Source organism: Lithobates pipiens, unplaced genomic scaffold, assembly GCF_037356315.1.
Source record: "Lithobates pipiens isolate NorthernLeopardFrog02 unplaced genomic scaffold, aLitPip1_a1.2 Scaffold_166, whole genome shotgun sequence".
Lineage (NCBI taxonomy): Eukaryota > Metazoa > Chordata > Amphibia > Anura > Ranidae > Lithobates > Lithobates pipiens.
In genome coordinates this window covers 981,345-1,007,457 of record NW_027507752.1, presented here as the reverse complement: position 1 = coordinate 1,007,457, position 26,113 = coordinate 981,345, and the positions used below count along the sequence as shown (strand labels likewise).

Genomic DNA, 26,113 nt, shown 5'->3' with positions numbered 1-26,113 from the left:
CTTGGTTTTCGGGGGAATGTACGCGGCTAGGCTCCCAAAAAGTCTCAAACATGAGGTATTCCAATACTTAGGAGAAGCAGCAGAATGTATTTTGGGGTGTAATTTCACATATAACCATGTCATGTTTGAACAATATATCATTTAGTGACAACTTTGTGCAAAAATCTCTCCTCTGCTCTCAAAGCATCTGACCACACCAGGATTGGTGTGATAAAATGCTTTGCCAATTTTCCAATGACGCTGTTTATGTCCGGCGAAAGTAATGAAATGCTCGTAGCTTCTGGTTTCTTAGGCCAAAGAGATGATTGGAGCCAATCTGGTCTCTGATCAGCTCTATGGTCAGCTGGCAGAACCAAATCGCCCCTCCACCCCTGCAACCATGCTTCGGCATATATGCTCTTTTTTTTTTAACTGTGATGGTGAAATCACCTTCTACAGCGCTGGAGTCGCTGATTTACGTATCGTGGAAGCAAACACTGTTGCTGTCAAGATAAATAAACCAGTGCTGCAGCTGAATGGCGTACCTGAAAACAAAAAAATGGTTAACAAGAAAACACAGTAAACGGTAAAGTATAAAAGAATTACATACCTGAAAAGCAAACATGATAAAATAGTAGTAACAATAAAACATTGCATTGTAGAATACAGTAAAAAAAGAGCAGAACAATAGAGAGAGAGAGAGAGAGAGAGAACAAAAAAACAACAACTATTTTAGTTTTTTTTATTTTATATATTTATTTATTTATTTTTCCTTTTTTTTCTTCACACTTTTATTTGTAATTGTAAAGGTTTGGTTCCAGGTTTGGGTCTCTTAAAATGCGATGGCATCTTTGGAGAGCTTGTGAAAGTGTGTCCTAGTCCGTGCAGCGCTGTATCCTATGCTAATACTCCACTAGACCAAAACAGGGGAATGAGGGGTAAAAACTCTTGTTCTGAATTCCACATGTATTGAATTAAAAACGAACACTGTAGAATTGGTCGATTTCCCCAGACACAGCTCCGGAGGTGTTAGACAATTTTACTTCTGCAGCTTTCAGCTCTGCTTCCAGTCTGAAAGACAAAGCATTTGAGACAGAAAACAATGGGAATAAATGAGCCTCCTAAAGGCACTAAATACCATTATACTGTATATACAAAAATATATATATAGAACATAAAATGTGTATAATACATACTTTATGTGTGCAATTTTATAGATGTTGCAAGGCAGCACTGTGTATTATCAAGACACTTAAAAACAATATTTAATGGCGAGAGGAAGGAAGAAGACATTGAGGGCTGCAGGTATAATGCTCTTGTATTCTGTTATTACAGTATGGCCATGGGGAGCCATACAGTCAGCCAGTGGCGGCACTACAGGGGGCAATTGCCCCTCCCAGGTTATTCCTTGCCCCCCACTAAATTAAGCTGCCGGGTAGGGGCAGAACTACCAGATTCACAGCGAGCAGGGTCATTTGGTCATGTGCAGGGGCAGGGACAGACAGGGCTGGCTGTGGGTGATCGGGGTCAGCACAGACACTTGCTCCCACCTCGCTGTCCATTCCTCACTGCTGGGTGTCTGTATCTCCTCCTCATCCGTCACACCCAGCATAGGGGATAAAAAAAGGCCTACCAGGTGAGCTGGAAATGAGCAGGGACATAGAATCCTAGGGAGGGAAGAAATAGTTTAAAAGGATCTCAGCCTTCTCTATCTCTAGCAGTGATAAATGGCAGTGGCAGAGTGAGGAGTGGAAAGCAGAGGCTGGAAGTGGAGACATTACCCTCCCCATCACCTCATTACACTCCAAAAGCTACTGTATTGGTGTTCCCTGCCAACCTCCATCTTGTAGGTTTTGGACTCAAAGAAGCTCACCTCTGACCACTCCAGTCCAGAGGTGGTGCATATTGTTTACCACAAAGTGGGTAAATCTAGTGGTGGATAGGCAGCAAGTTGTGAGGGGTAAACCTATTGAATGTGTGGTACCACTATGAGTTGTGGATGATTCGGCCACCTCTACCATCTGTATGCCTCCTTCTATTCTACCCCTGCCTCCTCCTCCTTGTCCTCCTCTTTGGATCCCTTGTCCAAGGACACACACTTTACATTATCAACACCACCATTTGGACCTCCCACGCATACATTGAGGTATGAACATGCACTACAGACCAATGTTAATTTTTAAATCAAATTTAAATTTAGTTTTAGTCTTTTGACTAAAATGGCAATTTAGTTTTAGTTCCATTTTAGTCTTTTGACTAAAATGCCATTTTAGTTTTAGTCGTATTTTAGTCATCTCAGTTGTTTTAGTTTTAGTCGTATTTTAGTCAACTAAAATAGTATTAATTTAGTACATGGGTGCTCAAGTGGCCCTCCAGCTGTTGCAGAACTACAACTCCCATCATGGCTCTGCCTTTGGGAGTCATGCTTGTAACTGTCAGCAGCTTGCAATGCCTCATAGGACTTGTAGTTCCGCAACAGCTAAAGGGCCACAGGTTGAGCACCCATGATTTAGTAGATGAAAATGTTTTAGTCGACAAAATTAACACTGCTTTCTTGTAAGTTGTGTTGCTTACAGAATGACCCTTATATAGGTCATATTAAAAATACTAATAATTATAGGGTGGCCACCCTCTTGGATCCATACTACAAAGGCCAAAATGGCAGACACATCCCACCAGAAAAGAGGAAATCTAAAATGCATCACTATGAGGAGAAGCATTTTAAGGTTCTTGTACAGAGAGCCTTTCGAAATGGCAGCAGGGATGCATCTACTACCTATTGCGGCTCTGCAACCTATGGCCGACAATCAAAAAGCAACAGTAGTACCAACACAACCAACCGAAAGGGAGATCTAGCAGAGGTGTTAAAACATTTTTTTAGGGCACTGCAGCCAGGCCTAGCCCCAAGTATTTTCCTGTCATCCGAAGCCCTCCTCAGATGAAGGCTACTGGAATTGCAGTCACAGTGTGTGCACCTTCAAGAACAGCGCCAAGGCCTTCAAATGCCTATAACTGATGTGTGATGTGTGCAAGGCCCAGGGGACCTCCACTCGGTGAGTCTCTCACTTCTCCTGCCACCATTTTCTTGCACCTCTAGCGAACACACCATCCCTTAGGAATGACAATTGGCAGCCGTCGGCGGTGTGGTGGAGCAACCCTGCAAGTGCTTAGGTATGGGGTTTAATACTGTATTAGTGGAAAGGACTCAGGGAGTGCTAAAAGTTCCTAGGATAGGGGTCACAAATGACTAGCCTTGCCCCGGGCGCTAACAACCCACGCTACGCCCCTGGCTATCCCTGGTATTCTCCCTTGTATGCCAAAACTTTGCGTAGCTTAAAAGAAGTTTTGACGCACAGCGGATAGTAAGGGAGCAGGGATCAGCCTGTCCATTCAGCCTACTGATCCACTGCTGCACTCTCCAGGGAATGAAAGTAAATTGGGTTATTAACAGTGAGTTGGAAGCAAGTTGCACACTTTAGCTTAATTTCAAAAAACATTTGACTTTCTTTTTTTTTTTTTTACAATTTGAAGGGGAATCAATTGCCTGAGGTTCAGTATTATGTATGATGAATGTAGCTATGGGACCCGCCATCATTATGAGTTAAATTGTGTAATAAAACATATTGACATAAGGAGCAAGGGGAGCATGGAGTAAATATAATAATATAGGCTGTGTGTAGGTGTGAGTGATGCGAGTTGTATATGTGTAATATAGGCTTCGTGTGAGTGATGTGAGGTGTACTGTATATGTGCAATATACAGTATCTCAAACCGGGGAAGGCACCAGGCCCGGACGGCCTTACTATCCAATATTATAAGGTCCTACTAACTTCTCTTGCCCCATTCATGACCAAACTGTTTAACGCAATAGACTCTACTACAAAATTTGCGGTAGACACCTTACAGGCCCATATATCAGGGATCCCTAAGGAGGGAAAGACCCAACCGCATGTGGCAGCTATTGGACAATTTTGCTGCTATTCACGAAAATTTTGGCAAATAGGATTCAACATCTTCTTACAAACCTCGTCCATTTAGATCAAGTGGGCTTTGTCCCCATCTGAGAAGCTAGAGACAATACCACCAAGGTCCTAAAGTTATTACATGTAGCCAACAAATCCCACACCCAATTTGTATTACAACCCCAAGTTGTATAGAGTCTTACCAACAGGTTCCTCTGAAGTCAGAATTTCTCTGTGAGGGAGTGTTCCCCCTAAACTGTGAGGAAAATCATTGTCTTAGGTAAAAGCAGATAAGTGGTAGGGGCCCCATTGTGGGCAAAATAGCTGAAGCAGACAGGGGAACATCCCTACTAGGTTCTAAACACCAGGGTATACTCTCCACTAGTGACAGGGCAGGATGTTCAACCATTGTGAGGCCTCATTAGGGGAGGTAAAGAAACAAACGCTCTCACCGTCTTGCACGCGTGTCGGGCTGGAAACAATATACTGTACCATATTCTCTTGGCTCTCATAGCTTGCTTCACCGTATCGAATGACTTGCGCTGCCTCTGGGTATCAACTGAAAAATCCGGGAAGCCCATTAGGCGGGCCGCCTCATGTCAGCCATCTTGCGCACCTCCCGAAGGACCAAATCCCGGACCCTGAAATTGAGCAGTCGAAATATAAATGTGCGAGGTGGAGTACCTGGGGGACCACAGGCAGGTGGCATTCTGTGGGCCCTCTCGACCGCAAAAAATGGTGAGAAGCTTGCTTGCGGAAAGAGTTGCCGGAGGAGCATCTCAGTGTAAGCAGAGGCATCCGAGCCCTCAGCCCCCTCAGGCAGTCCGATTATCCGGAGGTTATTCCAGCGGTTCCGGTTTTCGGAAACCTCGGCCCGCACCTCCAGGTGTTTCGCCCTCACTTGCAGAGTGTGTAGGGAAGCCAAGTGCTCTCTGACCACCTCCTCTGTATCCCCCACCCAATGCTCAACCTCAGTCACCCGCTGCCATACCTTCTCAAAGTCCTGCCTGATGAGGCCAATCTCCAGTTGCACGGTGTCTATCTTAGTTGTGAGGGTAGACAGGGAAGATTGTCAACCTGTGATGGCATGCATGAGGGCGGCAAAGTTGCTCTGATCAGCGAGGGCCGGGTCCGATGTTCTCCATCTGAGTCGCCATGGTGCTCACTCTTCCCACGTGTGCCGCGATTCCTTTGGAAGCAGACTGCGTGGTTCCGGGTTGCTGTATGCCGAGTGCCTCTGGTTCCGTGTCCGCATCAGCTGGGGGGGGGGGTCTGAAGCCTCTTAAGGTGGTTTGGTAAAGTGTCAGGATATATTAAAAGATTTCCCCATGATGGCTGCAGAGCTCCCTGACTAAGCGTCCTGCACCGTTGCCATCTTGGACACACCCCCCTAGTACTTTCTTTATAATAGCTTGCGCATGTATAAACCTTCCACACCATGTCTCTCCATCCTTTGCCCACATGCGGAAGTAGGAGCTATGTTCCCCCAGAATGAAACAGGGGAAGCCTGAAAATTTTAAGGAGGAACTACACCATGTGAAAGAAAAGGAAGCTTGCAGTTGGGAGCGCATCAGAGGGGGAATAGCAAGGAGGAAAATCCCCGACTTGCTATAGTTGATTTTAAAATTGGAGAGGAAATGGAATCTCCGTAATTCTGCCATGATATTGGGAAGAGAAATCTGCAACATAAAATCCACAACATAAAATATTACATCGTCGGCGTATGCCGACAACTTATGTTCCGTCGTCCCTACCTTAAACCCTGTAATGTTAGGATTTGACCATATCATGTTGAGCAGCGGTTCTAGGGTAAGGGCAAATATCAGTGGGGACAGGGGGAACCCCTGTCTTGTTCCATTCTGTATAGGGAAGGCATTGGAGAGAGTTTTGTTAACCTTAACCCGGGCCTCTGGGGAACTGTATAAGGAGCCTACACAAAGGAGCATGTTTTGGTCAAGACCCAGTCTAGACAATACTGCCTGAAGATACATCCAGTCCACTCGGTCAAAATAAAAGGAAATGGTATCAGATACCCGCTTCCGTGCTACTGCATCATCCAGCACTGGAGAGCAACTCCAGAAAATATTGGTCCACCAATAAAAGATCTGCCGGGTGTTAGGTGCATATAGCGCCACAAGAGTAAGCTTACGATGAGAGTGCCTTTCAGAAAGACAAATGTACCTTCTGGATCTGCGCAATGGTCTAGGGGACAAAAGGGCAATGCCAATGCCTATGTATGGCAACTGCCACGCCGCCAGATTTAGGTCGGAGTTCTCTGTTGGCTGCTGCATAAGCTAACATTAGGAACGGGTCAGGCGGAGCTCAGCTCACACATGTCTGCTCTCTCACGCCGCAGCCATGCCCCCCACTCACTACTTTACATTGTAGCAAAGTGTAATTTCTTCAGTGTTGTCACATGAAAGATATAAAGATATAATAAAATATTTACAAAAATCTGAGGGGTGTACTAACTTTTACTGTTGTTTAACTCTCCAACACCCACCTAACTCTGAAATATCAGTGTGGCAGGAAGATCTCATTGGTGGAGCCTGGGACAGACTCAGCTTGTCAGGCTCCACCTACAACTAAAATATCACTTTTGGGTGGACTGACCCTCTAAGGCCCCTTTCACACAGATGATCTGATCAGGCCCACCCGTCAGTTTTTCAGGCGGACCTGATGGGACCCTCCAATCATCCGATCCGATCCTGTTCGCCAAGACAGAAGGATGAGAGACCTGTTGTGAATTCATGAAGAAATACATTTAATATTCACTGGCAGAGATGAGAGATTTCAGTAGGCCTCAAAAAGTAGAACTATAATTTTGATATTATTGAACTATTACCCTCTTGGAGACCTTTAAAGCAAAATACATGATCTCACATGTTTTTCCAAATGTTCAGGGGATTAGTTATCTATAACTTTTACAAACCCTGTGTTGAAACAAGAGACTGGAACAATGATAACTCTTGTCACCAAACAAAAAGATGTGTATTTATCACATGGAAATAACCCTTAACTAGAAAAACCATTGTGCTCTCAAGTGAAGACTGCTTGGACAATATACAACCATGAAGACAAAATTCAATAGCTGACACCTTGTCCAACAAAACCTATTGTGTGAATTTTTAGGGACTTGAGGACACAGCTAAGCTATCTAAACATTTATTGGACTGCTCAAAGTCCATCTCAAAACATGGTGTTAGAGGGATATGCAAGTCAGACATATTTTAAAAGTACTTCAAGTCATTCAAATTATATGTGATAATTGTAGGTCATAAAAGAGATATTATCATTTTAGTATCTAATGATCTAAAGAACTTTGTCATAAAGAAATTATATATGAAAGTGTGATTATAAGTAGAAGTGTTTTAGCAACGAATTAGTGTTATGAAAAACATATAATCGTGATTATAACGGTATAAGGATTTAACCTATGTCTAGATAAACAAATATTGATTGGATACCCGAATTATACATGTATCCATATAGATAAGAATTTTATGTGATTTTTATTGATATATATATATAACCTGTATCCTTTCTAAATAGACTAGATTTAATAGATATACATTGATATACAATGGAGATTATTCAAAATTATGTTAAGCGTATTTTCTATTATATCGGTTACTATCATTCCTGAACACTAGAGATATATTCGTTAGTACATATATAAAAAACGAATGCATATTATAGAAATAAAAAAATATTAACCACTTGCCGACCGCCGCACGACGATATACGTCGGCAGAATGGCACGGGCAGGCATATGGGCGTATATATAAGTCCCTGCCTGCCCGCGGGTGGGGGGCCCGATCGGGCCCCCCCCCCCGGTGCCTGCGGCGGTCGGCATTCCTTCGAGAGCGATCCGGGATGAGGGGGCGGCCATTCATTCATGGCCACCCCCTCGCGATCGCTCTCGACGAATGGAAATCCCCGGTGACATCACTTCCTCTCCTGTAATGTAAACACAGGAGAGGAAGTGATGTATTCTCTCCTCCGTGTCGGTATTTTTCGTTCTGACACGGAGGAGAGCGGATCGGTGAGTTGCACCAACACTCTACACACACAGTAGAACATGCCAGGCACACTCACACCCCCCCTTTACCCCCCGATCACCCCCCCAATTACCCCTGCCCCCCAGTCACAGTGACACCAATGTCATTTTTTTTTTTTTTTTTTTTTGCATTGGTGTCATTTGTGACTGTAATAACTGTTAGGGCAGTTAGAGTTAGCCCCCTTTAGTTCTAATGTGCCCCCCTAACCCCCCCCAATAAAGGTTTAACCCCGTGATCACCCCCCGTCGCCAGTGTCACTAAGGCTGGGTTCACATTGCAGCGGTTTATGAGAACGAATGTGATTCGCACCGCACTGCAGTGCAAATCACATCCGATCTCTGTGCGATTCGAGTTCAGCCATTCGCCGCACCCGCCACACCCGCCGCACCCGCCGCAAATTCGCACGGGACCCTTTTTTTGGCCCGCAGCAGAATCGGATCGCATGGGTGTTCACACCATGCGATCCGAGTTTGCAGATCGCACTGCGATATGCGAACTGATCTGGGGGTGTCAGTAACATTTCACTGACACTCCCAGCAGTTCGCATAGGGCAGTGTGAACTGCCGCCGGGAGGCATGCGATGCGGGAACCCGCCGCGGATTCGCGGCGTTTCCGCATCGCTCCAGTGTGAACCCAGCCTAATAAGCGATAATTTTTCTGATCGCCGTATTAGTGTCACAGGTGACGCTAGTTAGGCAGGTAGGTATTTAGGTTCGCCGCAGCTTTTTATAGCGCCAGGGACCCCCATATACTACCGCATAAAGCCCCCTGATTGCCCCCTAGTTAACCCTTTCACCTGTGATCACCATATAACTGTTACAGGTGACGCTGGTTGGTTAGTTATTTTTTTATAGTTTCAGGGCACCCGCCATTTATTACCTAATAAAGGTTTAACCCCCTGATCACCCGGCGGGTGTCATTTGTGACTAATAACTGTTAGGGCAGTTAGGGTTAGCCCCCTTTAGTTCTAAGGTACCCCCCTAACCCCCCCAATAAAGGTTTAACCCCGTGATCACCCCCCGTCGCCAGTGTCACTAAGGCTGGGTTCACATTGCAGCGGTTTATGAGAACGGATGTGATTCGCACCGCACTGCAGTGCAAATCACATCCGATCTCTGTGCGATTCGAGTTCAGCCATTCGCCGCACCCGCCGCACCCGCCGCACCCGCCGCACCCACCGCAAATTCGCACGGGACCCTTTTTTTGGCCCGCAGCAGAATCGGATCGCATGGGTGTTCACACCATGCGATCCGAGTTTGCAGATCGCACTGCGATATGCGAACTGATCTGGGGGTGTCAGTAACATTTCACTGACACTCCCAGCAGTTCGCATAGGGCAGTGTGAACTGCCGCCGGGAGGCATGCGATGCGGGAACCCGCCGCGCATTCGTGGCGTTCCCGCATCGCTCCAGTGTGAACCCAGCCTAATAAGCGATCGTTTTTCTGATCGCTGTATTAGTGTCACAGGTGACGCTAGTTAGGCAGGTAGGTATTTAGGTTCGCCGCAGCTTTTTATAGCGCCAGGGACCCCCATATACTACCGCATAAAGCCCCCTGATTGCCCCCTAGTTAACCCTTTCACCAGTGATCACCATATAACTGTTACAGGTGACGCTGGTTGGTTAGTTATTTTTTTATAGTTTCAGGGCACCCGCCATTTATTACCTAGTCTCACTAGTGTACCCCTAAATTTAGGGGTGTCTACTTTCCAAAATGGGGTCATTTGGGGGGGGTTTGTGCCATCTTGGCATTTTATGGCCTTCAAAACTGTAACGCCCTTAGAAAGCCTGAAGGCGGTGCTTGGTTTTCGGGGCCCCGTACGCGGCTAGGCTCCCAAAAAGTCCCACATATGTGGTATCCCCGTACTCAGGAGAAGCAGCAGAATTTATTTTGGGGTGTCATTTCACATATGCCCATGGCATGCATGAGCAATATATCATTTAGTGACAACTTTGTGAAAAAAAAAAAAAAAAGTTTGTAATTTTCCCGCAACTTGTGGCAAAATATAAAATATTCCATGGACTCAACATGCCTCTCAGCAAATAGCTTGGGGTGTCTACTTTCTAAAATGGGGTCATTTGTGGGGGTTTTGTGCCATCTTGGCATTTTATGGCCTTCAAAACTGTAATAGGTAGTGAGAAGTGAACTCAAAAATTTACGCCCTTAGAAAGCCTGAAGGCGGTGCTTGGTTTTCGGGGCCCCGTACGCGGCTAGGCTCCCAAAAAGTCCCACATATGTGGTATCCCCGTACTCAGGAGAAGCAGCAGAATTTATTTTGGGGTGTCATTTCACATATGCCCATGGCATGTGTGAGCAATATATCATTTAGTGACAACTTTGTGAAAAAAAAAAAAAAAAAAAAAAAGTTTGTAATTTTCCTGCAACTTGTGGCAAAATATAAAATATTCCATGAACTCAACATGCCTCTCAGCAAATAGCTTGGGGTGTCTACTTTCTAAAATGGGGTCATTTGTGGGGGTTTTGTGCCATCTTGGCATTTTATGGCCTTCAAAACTGTAATAGGTAGTGAGAAGTGAACTCAAAAATTTACGCCCTTAGAAAGCCTGAAGGCGGTGCTTGGTTTTCGGGGCCCCGTACGCGGCTAGGCTCCCAAAAAGTCCCACATATGTGGTATCCCCGTACTCAGGAGAAGCAGCAGAATTTATTTTGGGGTGTCATTTCACATACGCCCATAGCATGTGTGAGCAATATATCATTTAGTGACAACTTTGTGTAAAAAAAAAAAAAAAATTTTTTTTTTGTCATTATTCAATCGCTTGAGGCAAAAAAATAAAATATTCAATGGGCTCAACATACCTCTTATCAATTTCCTTAGGGGGTCTACTTTCCAAAATGGGGTCATTTGGGGGGGTTTTGTACTGCCCTGCCATTTTAGCACCTCAAGAAATGAGATAGGCAGTCGTAAACTAAAAGCTGCGTAAATTCCAGAAAACGTACCTTAGTTTGTAGATGTGACAACTTTTGCGCAAACCAATAAATATACAATTATTGACTTTTTTTTTACCAAAGACATGTGGCTGAATACATTTTGGCCTAAATGTATGACTAAAATTGAGTTTATTGGATTTTTCTAATAACAAAAAGTAGAAAATATCATTTTTTTTCAAAATTTGCGGTCTTTTTACGTTTATATCGCAAAAAATAAAAATCGCAGAGGCAATCAAATACCATCAAAAGAAAGCTCTATTTGTGGGAAGAAAAGGACGCAAATTTTGTTTGGGTACAACATTGCATGACCGCGCAATTAGCAGTTAAAGCAGCGCAGTGCCAAAGTGTAAAAAGACCTCTGGTCATTTACCAGCAAAATGGTCCGGTCTGAAAGTGGTTAACTTAACCACCTCAGTACAGTGCAGTTACACCCCCTTCCTGACCAGACCAATTTTCAGCTTTCAGCGCTCTCACACTTTGAATGACAATTACTCAGTCATCCAACACAGTATCCATATGAAACTTGCGTCCTTTTTTCCACACAAATAGAGCTTTCTTTTAGTGGTATTTAATCACTAGTGGGTTTTTTATTTTTTGTGCTATAAATAAAATAAAACGTAAATTTTGTGAAAAAAATGCCTTTTTCTTCGTTTCTGTCATAAATTTTTGCTAATTAGTAATTTTTCTTCATAAATTTTGGCCAAAATGTATACTGCTACATATCTTTGGTAAAAATAACCCACATTAGTATATATTATTTGGTCTTTGTGAAAGTTATAGAGTCTACAATCTATGGTGCCAATCACTGAAAATTCATCACTTCTGATCAGGCCTTCAGTACATCAGGTGTACCTAATTTCTTGAGACTCTAACTAGTCAGGAAAGTACAAATACCCCCCAAATGACCCCTTTTTACAAAGTAGACATCCCAAGGTATTAAGTAAGTAGCATGGTGAGTTTTTTTAAGTTGTCATTTTTTCCCACAATTCTTTGCAAAATGAAGATTTTTTTTTTTTTTTTTTTTTTTTTTACTAAATTGTCATATTATCAGGTTATTTCTCACACACAGCATATGCATACAACAAATTACCCCCCAAAATACATTCTGCTACTCTTCCCGAGTACGCCGATACCACATGTGTGAGACTTTTACACAGCCTGGCCACATACAGAGCACCAACATTGATGTAGTACCTTCAGACGTTCTACGAGCAAAAATGACGCATCTCATTTCTCAACCACCTATTACACTTTTGAAGTCCCTGGAGTACCAGCACAATGGAATTTCCCATAAAATCACCCCATTTTGGAAAGCTAACACCCCAACGTATAATCTGTGAGGCATAATGAGTCTTTTGAATGGTTAATTTTTTTCCAGAAGTTTTTGGAATATGTGGAAAAAAATTAAAACGCATTTTTTTTTACACAAAATTGTCAATTTATAAGATATTTCTAACACATAGCATGTATATAGCAAAAATGACACCCCAAAATACATTCTGCTACTCTTCCCGAGTACAGCGATACCACATGTGTGAGACTTTTACAAAGCCTGGCCACATACAGAGCACTAACATTGATGTAGTACCTTCAGACGTTCTATGAGCAAAAATTACGCATCTCATTTCTCAACCACCTATTACACTTTTGAAGGCCCTGGAGTACCAGCACAATGGAATTTCCCATAAAATGACCCCATTTTGGAAAGCAAACACCCCAACGTATAATCTGGGAAGCAGAATGAGTCTTTTGAACGGTTCATTTTTTTCCAGAGGTTTTTGGAATATGTGGAAAAAAATTAAAACGCATTTTTTTTTTACACAAAATTGTCAATTTATAAGATATTTCTAACACATAACATGTATATAGCAAAAATTACACCCCAAAATACATTCTGCTACTCCTCCCGAGTATGGCGATACCACATGTGTAGGACTTTTACACAGCCTGGCCACATAGAGAGGCCGAACATTGAAGTAGTACGTTCAGGCGTTCTAGGAGCATAAATGACACATCTTATTTCATTCCTACCCATCACACTTCTGAAGGTCCTGGACCACCAGGACAGTGAAATTACCCACAAAATGACCCCATTTTGGAAAGTAAACACCCCAACGTATATTCTATGAGACATGGGCTGCAAATAGGTACCCGGGTACTCTGATGGCCTGGTGACAGGTACTCGGGTACTCTGATGGCCTGGTGACAGGTACTCGGGTACTCTGATGGCCTGGTGACAGGTACTCGGGTACTCTGATGGCCTGGTGACAGGTACTCGGGTACTCTGATGGCCTGGTGACAGGTACTCGGGTACTCTGATGGCCTGGTGACAGGTACTCGGGTACTCTGATGGCCTGGTGACAGGTACTCGGGTACTCTGATGGCCTAGTGACAGGTACTCGGGTACTCTGATGGCCTGGTGACAGGTACTCGGGTACTCTGATGGCCTGGTGACAGGTACTCGGGTACTCTGATGGCCTGGTGACAGGTACTCGGGTACTCTGATGGCCTGGTGACAGGTACTCTGATGGTTTGGTGACTGGTATTTGGGTACTCTGAAGGGCGGTGACAGGTACTCTGGTACACAGATGGACTGGAACAGGTACTCGGGTACTCAGATGGGCTGTGACAGGTACTCGGTACTCTAATGGACTGTGACAGGTACTCGGTACTCTAATGGACTGTGACAGGTACTCGGTGCTCTAATGGACTGTGACAGGTACTCGGTGCTCTAATGGACTGTGACAGGTACTCGGTACTCTAATGGACTGTGACAGGTACTCGGTACTCTAATGGACTGTGACAGGTACTCGGTACTCTAATGGACTGTGACAGGTACTCGGTACTCTAATGGACTGTGACAGGTACTCGGTACTCTAATGGACTGTGACAGGTACTCGGGTACCCTGATGGGCCGTGACAGGTACTCGGGTACCCTGATGGGCCGTGACAGGTACTCGGGTACCCTGATGGGCCGTGACAGGTACTCGGGTACACTGATGGGCCGTGACAGGTACTCGGGTACTCTGATGTGCCGTGACAAGTACTCGGATACTCTGGTGTGCCGTGACAGGTACTCGGGTACTCTGATGTGCCGTGACAGGTACTCGGGTACTCTGATGGGCCGGGACAGGTACTCGGGTACTCTGATGGGCCGGGACAGGTACTCGGGTACTCTGATGGGCCGGGACAGGTACTCGGGTACTCTGATGGGCCGGGACAGGTACTCGGGTACTCAGATGGGCCGGGACAGGTACTCGGGTACTCAGATGGGCCGGGACAGGTACTCGGGTACTCTGATGGGCTGGGACAGGTACTCGGGTACTCTGATGGGCTGGGACAGGTACTCGGGTACTCTGATGGGCTGGGACAGGTACTCGGGTACTCTGATGGGCCGGGACAGGTACTCGGGTACTCAGATGAACTGTGACAGGTACTCGGGTACTCAGATGGGCTGGGACAGGTACTCGGGTACTCAGATGGGCTGGGACAGGTACTCGGGTACTCAGATGGGCTGGGACAGGTACTCGGGTACTCTGATGGGCTGGGACAGGTACTCGGGTACTCTGATGGGCTGGGACAGGTACTCGGGTACTCTGATGGGCCGGGACAGGTACTCGGGTACCCTGATGGGCCGGGACAGGTACTCGGGTACTCTGATGGGCTGGGACAGGTACTCGGGTACTCTGATGGACTGTGACAGGTACTCTGATGGACTGTGATTGACAGGTATTATGAGGGGTGGTGACAGGTCCTCTTTATTGGGGGGGGGGGGAATCAGTGTGCTTGATGTGTACTGTAGGCGGTAACGAGATGTTACCGCAATCTCCTCCTCACACACGATCAGTGTGTGAGGAGGAGAACCCGGTAACATCCCGTTACCGCGGTTTGTTTACATTTTTAGTGATCGGCTGTGAAAGGATCACAGCCGATCACGTGGGTAAACAGCCAGCCAATGGCTGTTTACCAGTGTCGGTGACGAGCAGTGTTCCCGGGGAACACGCCGCCACCGACGTGCACGCGCAGCGCGCTCGCGATCGCGCGCATGCGCCGTGCACGTAGGGGGTGTGACCATCTGTGATCGGCCGTGACTTCATCACGGCCGATCACGTGGTAAACAGCCATAACGAATGGCTGTTCACCCCCTTCGGTGGCGAGCGGTGTCTCCGTGACACGCCGCCACCGAAGAAACAGGGATGCGCGCGCACGATCGCGCGCATCCCTGTTTAAACGGGAGGCCGTCATATGACGGCCTCCCGCCGCAATAGCTGCGCCGCCTGGCCGTTTTTTGACGGCCGGCGGTCAGCAACTGGTTAAAGAGATAAACACCAAACACATGCGAGACACCTGGTGGTTGAAGGTGCTATTACCTTAAAATCATTAGACTCCTGGGAAAGAGAATCATTACATGTTGTCTGCCAATGAGGAGGGAACACATACCTTTTGGGCAGAACTTATTTTTTAAGAGGATATTTAAGAAGCAAGAAAAGATGACAAAGAGAGAGCTCAGGGGACACACCCTGGGGGGGGGGGGGGGGACACTGGGAGACTCCCAGACAGACTGACACTCATGAACCATACATGAATACATATTTTAACATTCATCAAATTCCTGAACGGCCATCTTAAATCCTGGAAACCAGCAATCCACACTAATAGCCATTTTGGAATGGGTAAATATGCCATGTTGATTATATCTTGCATGCATTATTGAAAATCGTTCCCCCGAATCAATAACTGCCTTATAGATTTTTCTCTAAATTAAATTTTTCATTATATATTTCTTTTTGCATAGATGCCAATTTTATTGACAAACAAACGTTTAATTTATTTCACATTGTTAAAGAGGAAGTAAACCCTGATGGGTTTACTTCCTCTTTCATTCCCTGCAAAGGTAAAGCATAATGGACTACTATGCATCGCATCGCATCGCATCGCATCGCATCGCATCGCATAGTAGTCCATTATGTGTCACTTACCTGACACAGGAGCCAGCGAAGTCACCACTGTCCCCTGTAGTCCAGCGTATCCATCTTCTCGGTGGGGCCTCGCGGTGGGGCATTCGGCGAAGCCGCAATGACGTCACTCCCGCGCATGCGCACGGGAGCCGACACGCGCGGCATCTTCGTCGTTGACGATACCACGCTCAGCGCGCCTGCGCGCCGCTGTCTACGGCACATGCGCCATAGAGAGCGGTGGCTGTCTTCGGGCAAATATCTCATAAACCGTATAAGTTTAGGAGATATTTCTTGGACCTACAGGTAAGCCTTAATCTAGGCTTACCTGTAGGTCAAAGTGTGTTGTAAGGGTTTACAACCACTTAAACCACTTACTTACCTGCAGTATAGTAACGGTTGGACATGTGAAATACAGACGTTCTGTTTAATTGTCAATTATCAAAAGGTTATTGATTCTACCGAGAAGTGATAATGGTGATATTAAGTCCAAAGTACTATACTCCCATTTTGTGGGTGTTTCCATTAATTGTCGAGGTGTTCATGTGACGCAACTGATATTTTAATTTCATATAAATATTTGTCTTTAGTCAACCAATAAATGTAACTATTTTGTATGATCACTTTTCTCCATGAATAAGTTTCACATGTATAGACTGTGTCATATAGATTGATTTTGTATCTTAAAAATATCTTTGTTAAAAATTTATAAATACTGTGCGGGAAACTGTCCTTAAAAAGCACAACAGACCTATTCCCCATTCGTCTGGCGGATTGGATCAGATGGCATCGGATGGAGACAGACAGAATGTCCTTTCCATCCGATTGCCCCATAGACGAGAGCGGACTGTGTCCGCTCTGCATAGAGGAGAAGACTCAGACCTTTCATCCACCTGTTTAGCAGGGATCAGCGGAGAGATTAACTACTCTGTGAAGTGAAGTGAACACTTAAATCAACCTGTGGCAAATAAACATGCCCAAATGCATCTCAGGCCGCGTACACACGCGGGGACTGTTCGGCCAACTTTGTCCGCTGAACAGTGTTTCGGCGGACAGTCCGCCCGTGTGTGGGCTTTCAGCGGACAGTTTCAGCGAACAGTTTGCTGAACAAGGTTTTTCGGAATTTCCGAAAAACTGTCCGCTGAAACTTGGTTTCAGCGAACAGTCCCCTCGTGTGTAGGCTTGTTCGTCAAACTAAGTTCCGCGCATGCTCAGAAAGGATTTACACGCCAAAAGTTGTAATGCAATGTATAGGACGTCGTATTTTGCGTCCCGTCGTACGTGCCGTTCACGTCACCGCGCACGGTTTCAGCAAACTGTTCGTACGTCGTGTGTGGCCATGTCCGTCCATGCTAATTTTGAGCGGACTGTTTGCCGAAACTGTTTGACGGACAAAGTTGGGCGAACAGTCCCCGCGTGTGTACGCGGCCTCACCCTCTCAAGAGCTTGTTCACTCACCTGTTGCAATTATCCAGAAGCTCTGTCTGACGTGCAGTTACTTTTTCCAGCATGGTCTTGACCAAAGCATTTTCTTCTTCAAACATTTTCCTGCCAAATCAAAGTGCAAAAAGACAAATAAGACAATTATGACATGGTATACAGATTTGCCCCAAGTAAGCTTTTACATCTGGAAGCCTCCAGTGTTATAATGCTACCTTCCAGAATGGGACATGCAAACTAGATGTTTACACATGTTTTGTGTGGCCACCATTATTTTACAGCACTACCTTAACCCTCTTGGGCATGGAGTTCACCAGAGCTTCACAGGTTGCCACTGGAGTCCTCTTACACTCCTCCATGATGACATCACGGAGCTGGTGGATGTTAGAGATCTTGCGCTCCTCCACCTTTTGAGGTTGCCCCACAGATGCTCAATAATGTTTAGGTCTGGAGACATGCATGGACAGTCCATTACCTTTGCCCTTGGCTTCTTTAGGAAAGGCAGTGGTCGTCCTGGAGATGTGTTTGGGGTCGTTATGTTGGAATACTGCCCTGCGGCCCAGTATACGCAGGGAGGGGATCATGCTTTGCTTCAGTATGTCACAGTACATGTTGGCATTCATGGTTCCCTCAATTTCCTGTAGCTCTTCAATGCCGGCAGCACTCATGCAGCCCCAGACCATGAAACTCCCACCACCATGCTTGACTGTAGGCAAGGTACACTTGTCTTTGTACTCCTCAAGCTTGACACCATCTCAACCAAATAAGTTTATCTTGGTCTCATCAGACAACGGAACATGATTCCAGTAAACCATGTCCTTAGTCTGCTTGTCTTCAGCAAACTGCGGGCTTTCTTGTGCATCATCTTTAGAAGAGGCTTCCTTCTGGGACGACAGCCATACAGACCAATTTGATGCAGTGTGTGGCGTATGGTCTGAGCACTGCCAGACTGACCCCCCACCTCTTCAATCTCTGTAGCAATGCTGGCAGCACTCATATGTCTATTTCCCAAAGGCTAACTGGGCCCAATTTCGACATTTTCACTTAGGAGTGTACTCACTTTTGTTGCCAGAGGTTTAGACATTAATGGCTGTGGTTTTCGTTATTTTGAGGGGACAGCAAATTTACACGTTATACAAGCTGTACACTCACTACTTTACATTGTAGCAATACACGCACATGCACACACACACACACACACACACACACACACACACACTGTATCATTGAACAACCTGTACTTACCTATATAATTATTGTCCGTCGTCAGATATGTTCCTATATTATGCTGGTGATAACCTGAAACTCTGATTTGCCGTTGCTAATATTTCTCTTTTATGTACTTAAGATTTTAAATAAAAATACTGTAAAGTAAAAACCCTTTTTAATATTGAAATATGGTCAGCGTGATTACTTACACTACACACACAGCCGCCTCACTGTGAAGGAAGACATTTTCTGCAGTCAGGATACCTTCTTCTATGAGTCTTGCCTCAGTTTCCTCTATTTCTTTAAGTTTAGTGAGCTTCTCCCTATCTTTAAGCAAAGTAAGAGAAAAGATTTTGTAAATTTCCTAATCCTAGTAAAAAAAACTAAGCCTCCCATCTAAAAAAAAAAAAAAGCATTTAAATACACTATATCCCCTTTGAAGAAGTGTGAAAGTCCTGGGTCTGTTTCTCTATTGCCAAAAGTAACAATCAACCAACTGTATGCAAAAATAAGCAGAACCTGAAATGTGCTGTTTCTAGGTCAAGTGACACACATAAGCTCTGTATTGTGAGTACCAGAGTGAAGTTTTCATACAGTTTGATCATGGAAGGCTCTGCCGATGTCAACATCCCGACTCATGGCTTTGGGTCACATGACCTTGAACTGTTGTAAGATTACTTTATTAAGGCAGTTAGATTACTTTACACACACTGACTCTCCAATCTATTCTCTCTAATCATTAGAAGCAGGCATATATTTTAGATCTGGGGCTAAGCCAAAAACATACACATATGAAAGTTGTAGTTTTGCTACTTTTACAATGTTTAAAAACATAGCATTAGTTGTAATTCCCCCTTTTCTCTTGAGAAAATAATCAGTACTTACTTTCCTGTATGAGTTCATTTTTCTGTTTTTCCAAGCGAGAGAGCTCTGCTTCAAGCATCTTCGGATTCTGAAAGAAAATGGAGCGAGCTGTTATGTATACTATCTTATAACAACTAAAAAATTCAAGAATCGAACGCTACAAAGGTAATATCACATCCACTGTCCTTTTCTTGAAGCCAGGGGAACACACAGCCAGCTTTCCCTTTAAACATGAAGACCAAAAAATCCAAGGATCCTTACATAAAATTCTGCCAGGTTTTTGTGTTTGGTTATAAGATCTTCTAGCTGGTCCTGAAACGCCATCCTAAATAAAGCAAGAGAAGAAACAGACATATCAGTGTTGTGATGATTCCATATAAACCACATGTTTCATAACAGTTCTAGGCTAGGACCTATATGCAGTGAATGTTTGAGAGTTATATGTTGGCTGCCATTGCTGACCCATCCTTCTCTGGTGTTCTAGCTGCCATGTCCACACTTTGGCTTCAATACCACTCTGGTACAAGTAGCAAGGTAAGAAATTCAGACTCTCTCCTGTATGCATGTTCCAGGACCAGAACTCAAATGCTGAACTACTAGCATTTTCAGAAACCAGCAATGGCATGCTCATGTGTATCTCTGGACAAGGGTATTTTAATGATGTATTTCAATGAATGGAGATCATTTCCGGAAGGACTAGTCCAGGCAAAAAAGGTTCTCAAAGTAAGTTAAAGCGGAGGACTGCCCACTGCTGCGAAATTAAAAGCCATAAGCTACAAATACTGTAGCTGTGGACTTTTAATATTTATATATATATATATATATATATATATATATATATATATACTTACCTGTTCTGGAGTCCGGCAATGTCAGCACCGCAGCTGAGGTCTCCATCAGCTGTCGGGTGCTGCCGCCGCCATTGTTAGTAAGGGAACCCGGTAGTGAAGTATTATGGCATTACGCCGGTCCCTACTGCGCATTCTCGAGGCAACCGCTGCACTCTCCAAATGGCCTGGCGGCAGGGGGAGGAGGTGGGAGCCGAGCGCTGATATAATGCACCATGGCTATGGCTCCTGGAAGTGGGGACAGGATACCTGTGAAAGACAGGTATCCATTCCCCCCTCCCCCGATTGGCACCTGGGGGGGGGGGTCAAATGAGTACAAGTTCCACTTTTGGGTGGAACTCCATTTTAATAACATGCAAAGCTTTGTACTATATATAAATGTCCTCATGCCTGCATGGAACTTCACTCATCCAATCAACATACATTTTTAAACTTCATGCTGATAGCATTCGTAAATAGATAAGAAAGTACATCATATTTACTTTTACATTTTTTTATTTTTTTTTTACATTTCTTCAATTACTTCCTGGTTTGCTTCCTAGGGAAATTATGTTATACATTCCAGGAGTCTTCAGAAAGGGAGGAGAAGAGGAGAAGAGTAGTTTTCTCAGCTAAGCACACTCTCCTGCATGCATGCTTGACCTAAGCACAGATAGATTCCAGGAAGTAAATGCTACACAAATAATTTGCCCTTACTCAAGATGGCCAGACCCAGAAATTCTAGGGAGTTGTTTTTCAAGGTGATGTCTCAAGAAAATAAAGCATAGAGACATGGATGGATGGGGTTTGCTTTGAATAAAAAAATGAATGAAACCATGTTTTTGATTTGTGGTGCTCAGATGCAGTAAAGATCCTCTTTAGGCTGGGTTCACATACATGCAAATTGGATGTTTTTTAAACCGAATGTGATGGGCTTTTAATGGAGACAGTTTACACATGTCCGGGCAGCTCTGGTGCAAATTCGAAAAGGGTCCTGTGCGTTTGAGTCCGGTTTGGGTACACCTGAATCGCACTTGAACCGATGAATACAAATGCGCAGGACACCGGACTGAAAAACGCAGCCAGACCTGTGTGAACCCAGCCTCATGAAAACAAGATGAAAGCTTGGGATGACAGCTGAAATCTTTATAGGAAGCTGCCAATACTGGTCCTGTTATCAAATTATTGCACTATAGTTTTGTAGTCATTTGCTTGTAAAATCTTAACCTACAGTATATGCATGAAAGAGCTGTGAGATCAGTAAAGAGGAAATCCTAGATATGTAGAAGAGGGGGGATGTTATCACTATTACCAGAAAACACTGAAGATAAATGTAAGTGATCATGAGGTTCTTTTTACAAGTTTTGGCATGAACATAGATTGCCATAGTACACTGTTCTGCAATGAGTGAAATTTATGGCTATTCCTATAAGGACTAAAATAAGGGAGTGGTCTTTTGGTAGACTTTTAGTAGTTCTGTTGCGCCAAAAAATTACCAGTGGTAAAAAGAGACCACTTGAGTAATGGCAGCCAACAGTGGACTTTAGTTTGCGGCCGGTTGAAAACAGGTCATCTGCAGCCTTGTCATTGCAGTCTTGAAGTTTAAAAATGGCGCCACCGAGATACAGTGTCCTGTGTATCTCGGCGGCTCTCGGCTCCTCTTGCAGTCCCGAGCGGAGCCGAGAGTAGCCAAGTGTACTCTGCTGGGCTCACATTCACGCCCAGTCCCTGTGTTATGTCCATCATAGGGCAGGACTGGGCGTGACTATGAGCGAACATGGGGCCCCCTATTGGGTGGGGCCCATGGGCTTGAGCCCAGTCAAGCCCAATGGTAAGTCCAGCCCTGACCAATGGGGGAAGTAGGGCCAAAAAAAGCTTTAGGGCCGGTTCACACAGCGAGGCGAGGCGAGGCGACATGGCTCGCCTCGCCTCGCTCCCGCAAGTCGCCCCCGTTCTGTACAATGGAACCGTTCTGAGAGGAGCGACTCGAGTCGCTCCGACTCAGAAAAAAGGTTCCTGTACTACTTCGGGGCGACTTCGGGGGCGACTTGCATTGACTTCTATACAGAAGTCCTCTGCAAGTCGCCGCTGAGCTCCCCGCAGGTCGCGGCGAGGTAAGTCGGAGACGCCTCGCCGCGCCTCGCTGTGTGAACCGGCCCTTAGGGTCTACTTCTCCTTTAGTAGTTTTTTTTTTGTTTACAAACGATTTTTATTCTGGAAAAGTTCAAGGTAAATAAACATTACAATGATGGTGCAGATATATATACAAACATCTTAAACAGTGAATGTTGTACAGAAAAAAAAAAGGTTGTGGTTAGTCAAGTGGAGGGATGAATGTGGTTGTAATCAGGCCAATCAGGAGTATTGTAGTGGAGTGAAGTAACAACGACAATTGCATATATGTTAAGAAGAGGAGGTAGAGAAAGAAAATTTTGTAGTTTTTTTTTAACATAAACATTTTCTTTATTTAAAAAAGGAAATAAAAAAAACACATGAAAGAAAATTTCACATACACTGCAGCACAATAGTCTTCAGGTAGTATCTCCATATAGGTAGGAACATCCGGAATATAGACAACGGTATACAGAAAATTCCTCAATATACTATTCACAGGTTTGTATGACAGAAGACAGCTGGGAAATGTTTTACCATGACTGTTGTATAACAGATGTGATCACACTAATTACCTATCCCCAACCCCTTTTCCTTATTCCCATTAAATTGAGATCACACCAAGGTTGGAGTAACAAAAGGCCGTAGCAGCCTACTTTATTTTAAGAAATATATATTCAAATAAAACATATATAATATCAAATATAACATCTGTTGTAGACATGTCACTGGAGAAGTGGTTGAGGGGGTGTACATCTCACCTAGGTTGCTACACAGTGTGAGATGGTAAGTCCAGGATGGATCAGTTTCTCAGCAGCAATATGCTGCTGAGTTGTTATTTAATCTTGCCGGGCCTGGGTTTATATGGAATGGCAGGTAGGTTTGGTAGAGGGACCTGTCATTCCACACCCCCCATCCCTCGTTCCAGTTCTGGGTTTTGGATCAGGTGAGCTTTGATCCTAATTAGCCTGGGAAGGTAAAGGCTCTGCGGGCCTGCAGGTGTTTGCTCTCAGCCAGGGAAACGAACAGTCTGTGTGTTTGAGGAAGCTGCAAGCACAGCCACTGCTGGAGCTAAAATCCACCCTGCGATATCCAGGCGAAAGACGCTGTGTTTATAAGTGTCAGATAGGTGAGAAGAACCTGTTAGTAAGCGCCCAGCCGGGCTAGGTTGTTTGTTTTTGTTATTATTTTATTCCTGTTATACACAAGAAGCACGGTGTTGCTGTATAATTTTGTTTGTTGGACTGTTTGTACCACGAATAAACGCCAAGGTCTGCTTTATAAAGTCCAAGTCTGCTGTGAACTGTGTCCAAACACACCCTACCCCGGGAAGATCCCTTACAATTGGTGGAGAATTCGGGCAACACGGTTGCTAGGGGCAACGGTGTGGACAGACTTGGCTACAGCTGCTTATGTCCTGGGTGAAAGCTGCAACTACACTCCAAGAACAGTCCAGCAACATGGAGGAGATGCTGAAGCAGTTTATGCAAGTGAGTTTGCAACAACAGCAGGCTCAGACAGAGGCCAATAGACGACATGAACATCAACAACTTATCGAGCACCTGATAGTAAATCGAGAGGCGCCTGTGGTTGCTAATCCACCCACAGTGATGGGAGCCGCTCCAGAGATTTTTTTGGGGAGAAGGACTGTGCAGAAAGCGCTGCAAAAGATGACTGCTGAGGACGATGTTGAGGCCTATCTAACAGTATTTGAGCGCGTGGCTGAGCGAGAGAAGTTACCAGCCGCTGAGTGGGCAGAGGTAATTGCGCCCTATTTAACAGGTGAACCTCAAAAGGCCTACTATGACCTCAGTGAGCAAGAGGTTAAGGACTATACTCGGCTAAAAGAGGAGATACTTGCCCGACTAGGAGTTACTACTGCAGTCCGTGCCCGGAGGGTACGCAACTGGAGCTACAGTCTGGACAAATCAGCGAGGTCCCAGATGTATGACCTAATCCATTTGGCAAGAAAGTGGTTGGAGCCAGACACTTCTACTCCTGCACAAATCCTAGAGAAGGTCGTGATGGATCGCTACCTCCGAGCGCTTCCTACTGACCTGCAACGCTGGGTGGGACAAGGTGATCCTAAGAATGCAAACGAACTTGTCAACCTTGTGGAGAGGTTCCAGGCGACTGAGGACTACCTCCGTGATGTTCCTGCAGCATCTTCACCTCCCCGGAGCGCCAGATCTGTGCCGTCAGCTGGTAAGAGACTTCCATCTATTGGGGGAGTGTGGAGGGGTGCTGATGGAGGGAAAAGGGCTCAAGTGGTGTCTCAGGGACAAAAGACTGGTGATGGTCCCGGGTGGCTAAGGGGCTCTGAAAAGGACTCCTTGCCAAAGAGACCAGGCCCTATCCAGTGTTGGAGATGCCATGAGGCGGGACACGTGTCGGCCCATTGCCCTCTTACCACTGAACCCATGGAGTGTGACGCTAGCCGGCGTCAGTCGCTGTTTGCGGAACCATCTTGTGCTGCAGTTCCTGGACTAGAGACTGAACCGCAAATCTGCAATATTACCATCAATGACCTTCCCGTTGAGGCGTTAATGGACTCGGGAAGCCTCGTAACCTTGGTGCATGCTAGCCTGGTGGCTGGGGACTTAGAGTCTAAAAAGCATATGAGTGTTGTGTGCATACATGGTGATACAAAAGTGTACCCTATAGTGCTGGCTAACGTCGGGACTGAACAAGGCACCGTACAATATGAAGTGGGTGTGGTAAAAAACCTCATGCATAATGTAATATTGGGGCGCGATTTTCCATTATTCTGGGCTCTCTGGGAAAAAAGAAAAATCCCCAAAAGGAGTGGGGATACCTCTAAGGGGGTTGCTTTGTCCCCTGTGAATGATAGAAGTGTGCAGGATGAAAATGATTGTTCTCCTTTGCAGGTCCTGGCTGGGGAGGAGGAGGCTCCTCCCACTGAGCAAAATATACTAGACTTAGAGGTGTCTAGGGATAATTTTGGCGCTGCACAATTACAGGACCCCACTCTCAAAAATGCGAGAGAGCAGGTTGCTGTTATGAATGGGGTACCTCAGGAACCAGATGCTGAAAAAAGATTTCCACATTTTTCGGTGACTAATGATCTTTTCTATAGAGTCAATAAGGTTAAGGATGAGATTGTGGAACAGCTTCTGGTACCTAAGCCGTACCGGCGTCAGGTGCTTGACATGGCACATAACCATGTTCTTGGGGGACACTTGGGGACTGACAAAACGCGAGAGAGGGTTCTCCAGAGGTTTTTTTGGCCGGCGATATATGATGACATTAAAAAATACTGCGAGTCGTGCCCCACATGTCAGGTTAGTGCCCCAGTGTCACATTTTCGCAGTCCTTTGGTTTCGCTCCCTATTATAGAGGTGCCTTTTGAGCGTATTGCCATGGATTTAGTGGGTCCCGTGGTAAAGTCAGCTAGAGGACACCAGTATATTTTGGTAGTCATAGATTATGCGACCCGCTATCCTGAGGCTGTACCCTTAAGAAACACTGCATCTAAAACAATTGCACGTGAGTTGTTTTATATGTTCTCTAGGACTGGGATCCCCAAAGAAATCCTAACTGACCAAGGTACGCCATTTATGTCAAAACTGATGAAGGAATTATGCAAACTATTTAAAGTCTCACACATCCGTACCTCTGTATACCACCCCCAGACGGACGGATTGGTGGAGAGATTTAATAAAACTTTGAAACATATGTTGAAGAAAGTGGTGGGAAAAGATGGTCGTGACTGGGATCATTTATTACCCTACCTC

General features: G+C 45.1%; 1 protein-coding gene across 1 annotated transcript in view; it reads right to left on the bottom strand.

Moving 5' to 3' along the window:
* Positions 1–757: 757 nt before the first annotated feature.
* LOC143986492 (synaptonemal complex central element protein 1-like) overlaps positions 758–26,113 on the bottom strand; it is a 63,969-nt gene continuing 38,613 nt past the window's right edge. Inside the window, exons 8-12 of the mRNA XM_077484833.1 lie at positions 19,681–19,744; positions 19,441–19,507; positions 18,765–18,882; positions 17,365–17,454; positions 758–1,050 (exon numbers count right to left, since the gene is read on the bottom strand). Of these exons, the coding sequence (XP_077340959.1) occupies positions 954–1,050; positions 17,365–17,454; positions 18,765–18,882; positions 19,441–19,507; positions 19,681–19,744 (436 nt within the window). The 3' untranslated portion in view covers positions 758–953. The remainder of the gene's footprint in view (positions 1,051–17,364; positions 17,455–18,764; positions 18,883–19,440; positions 19,508–19,680; positions 19,745–26,113) is intronic.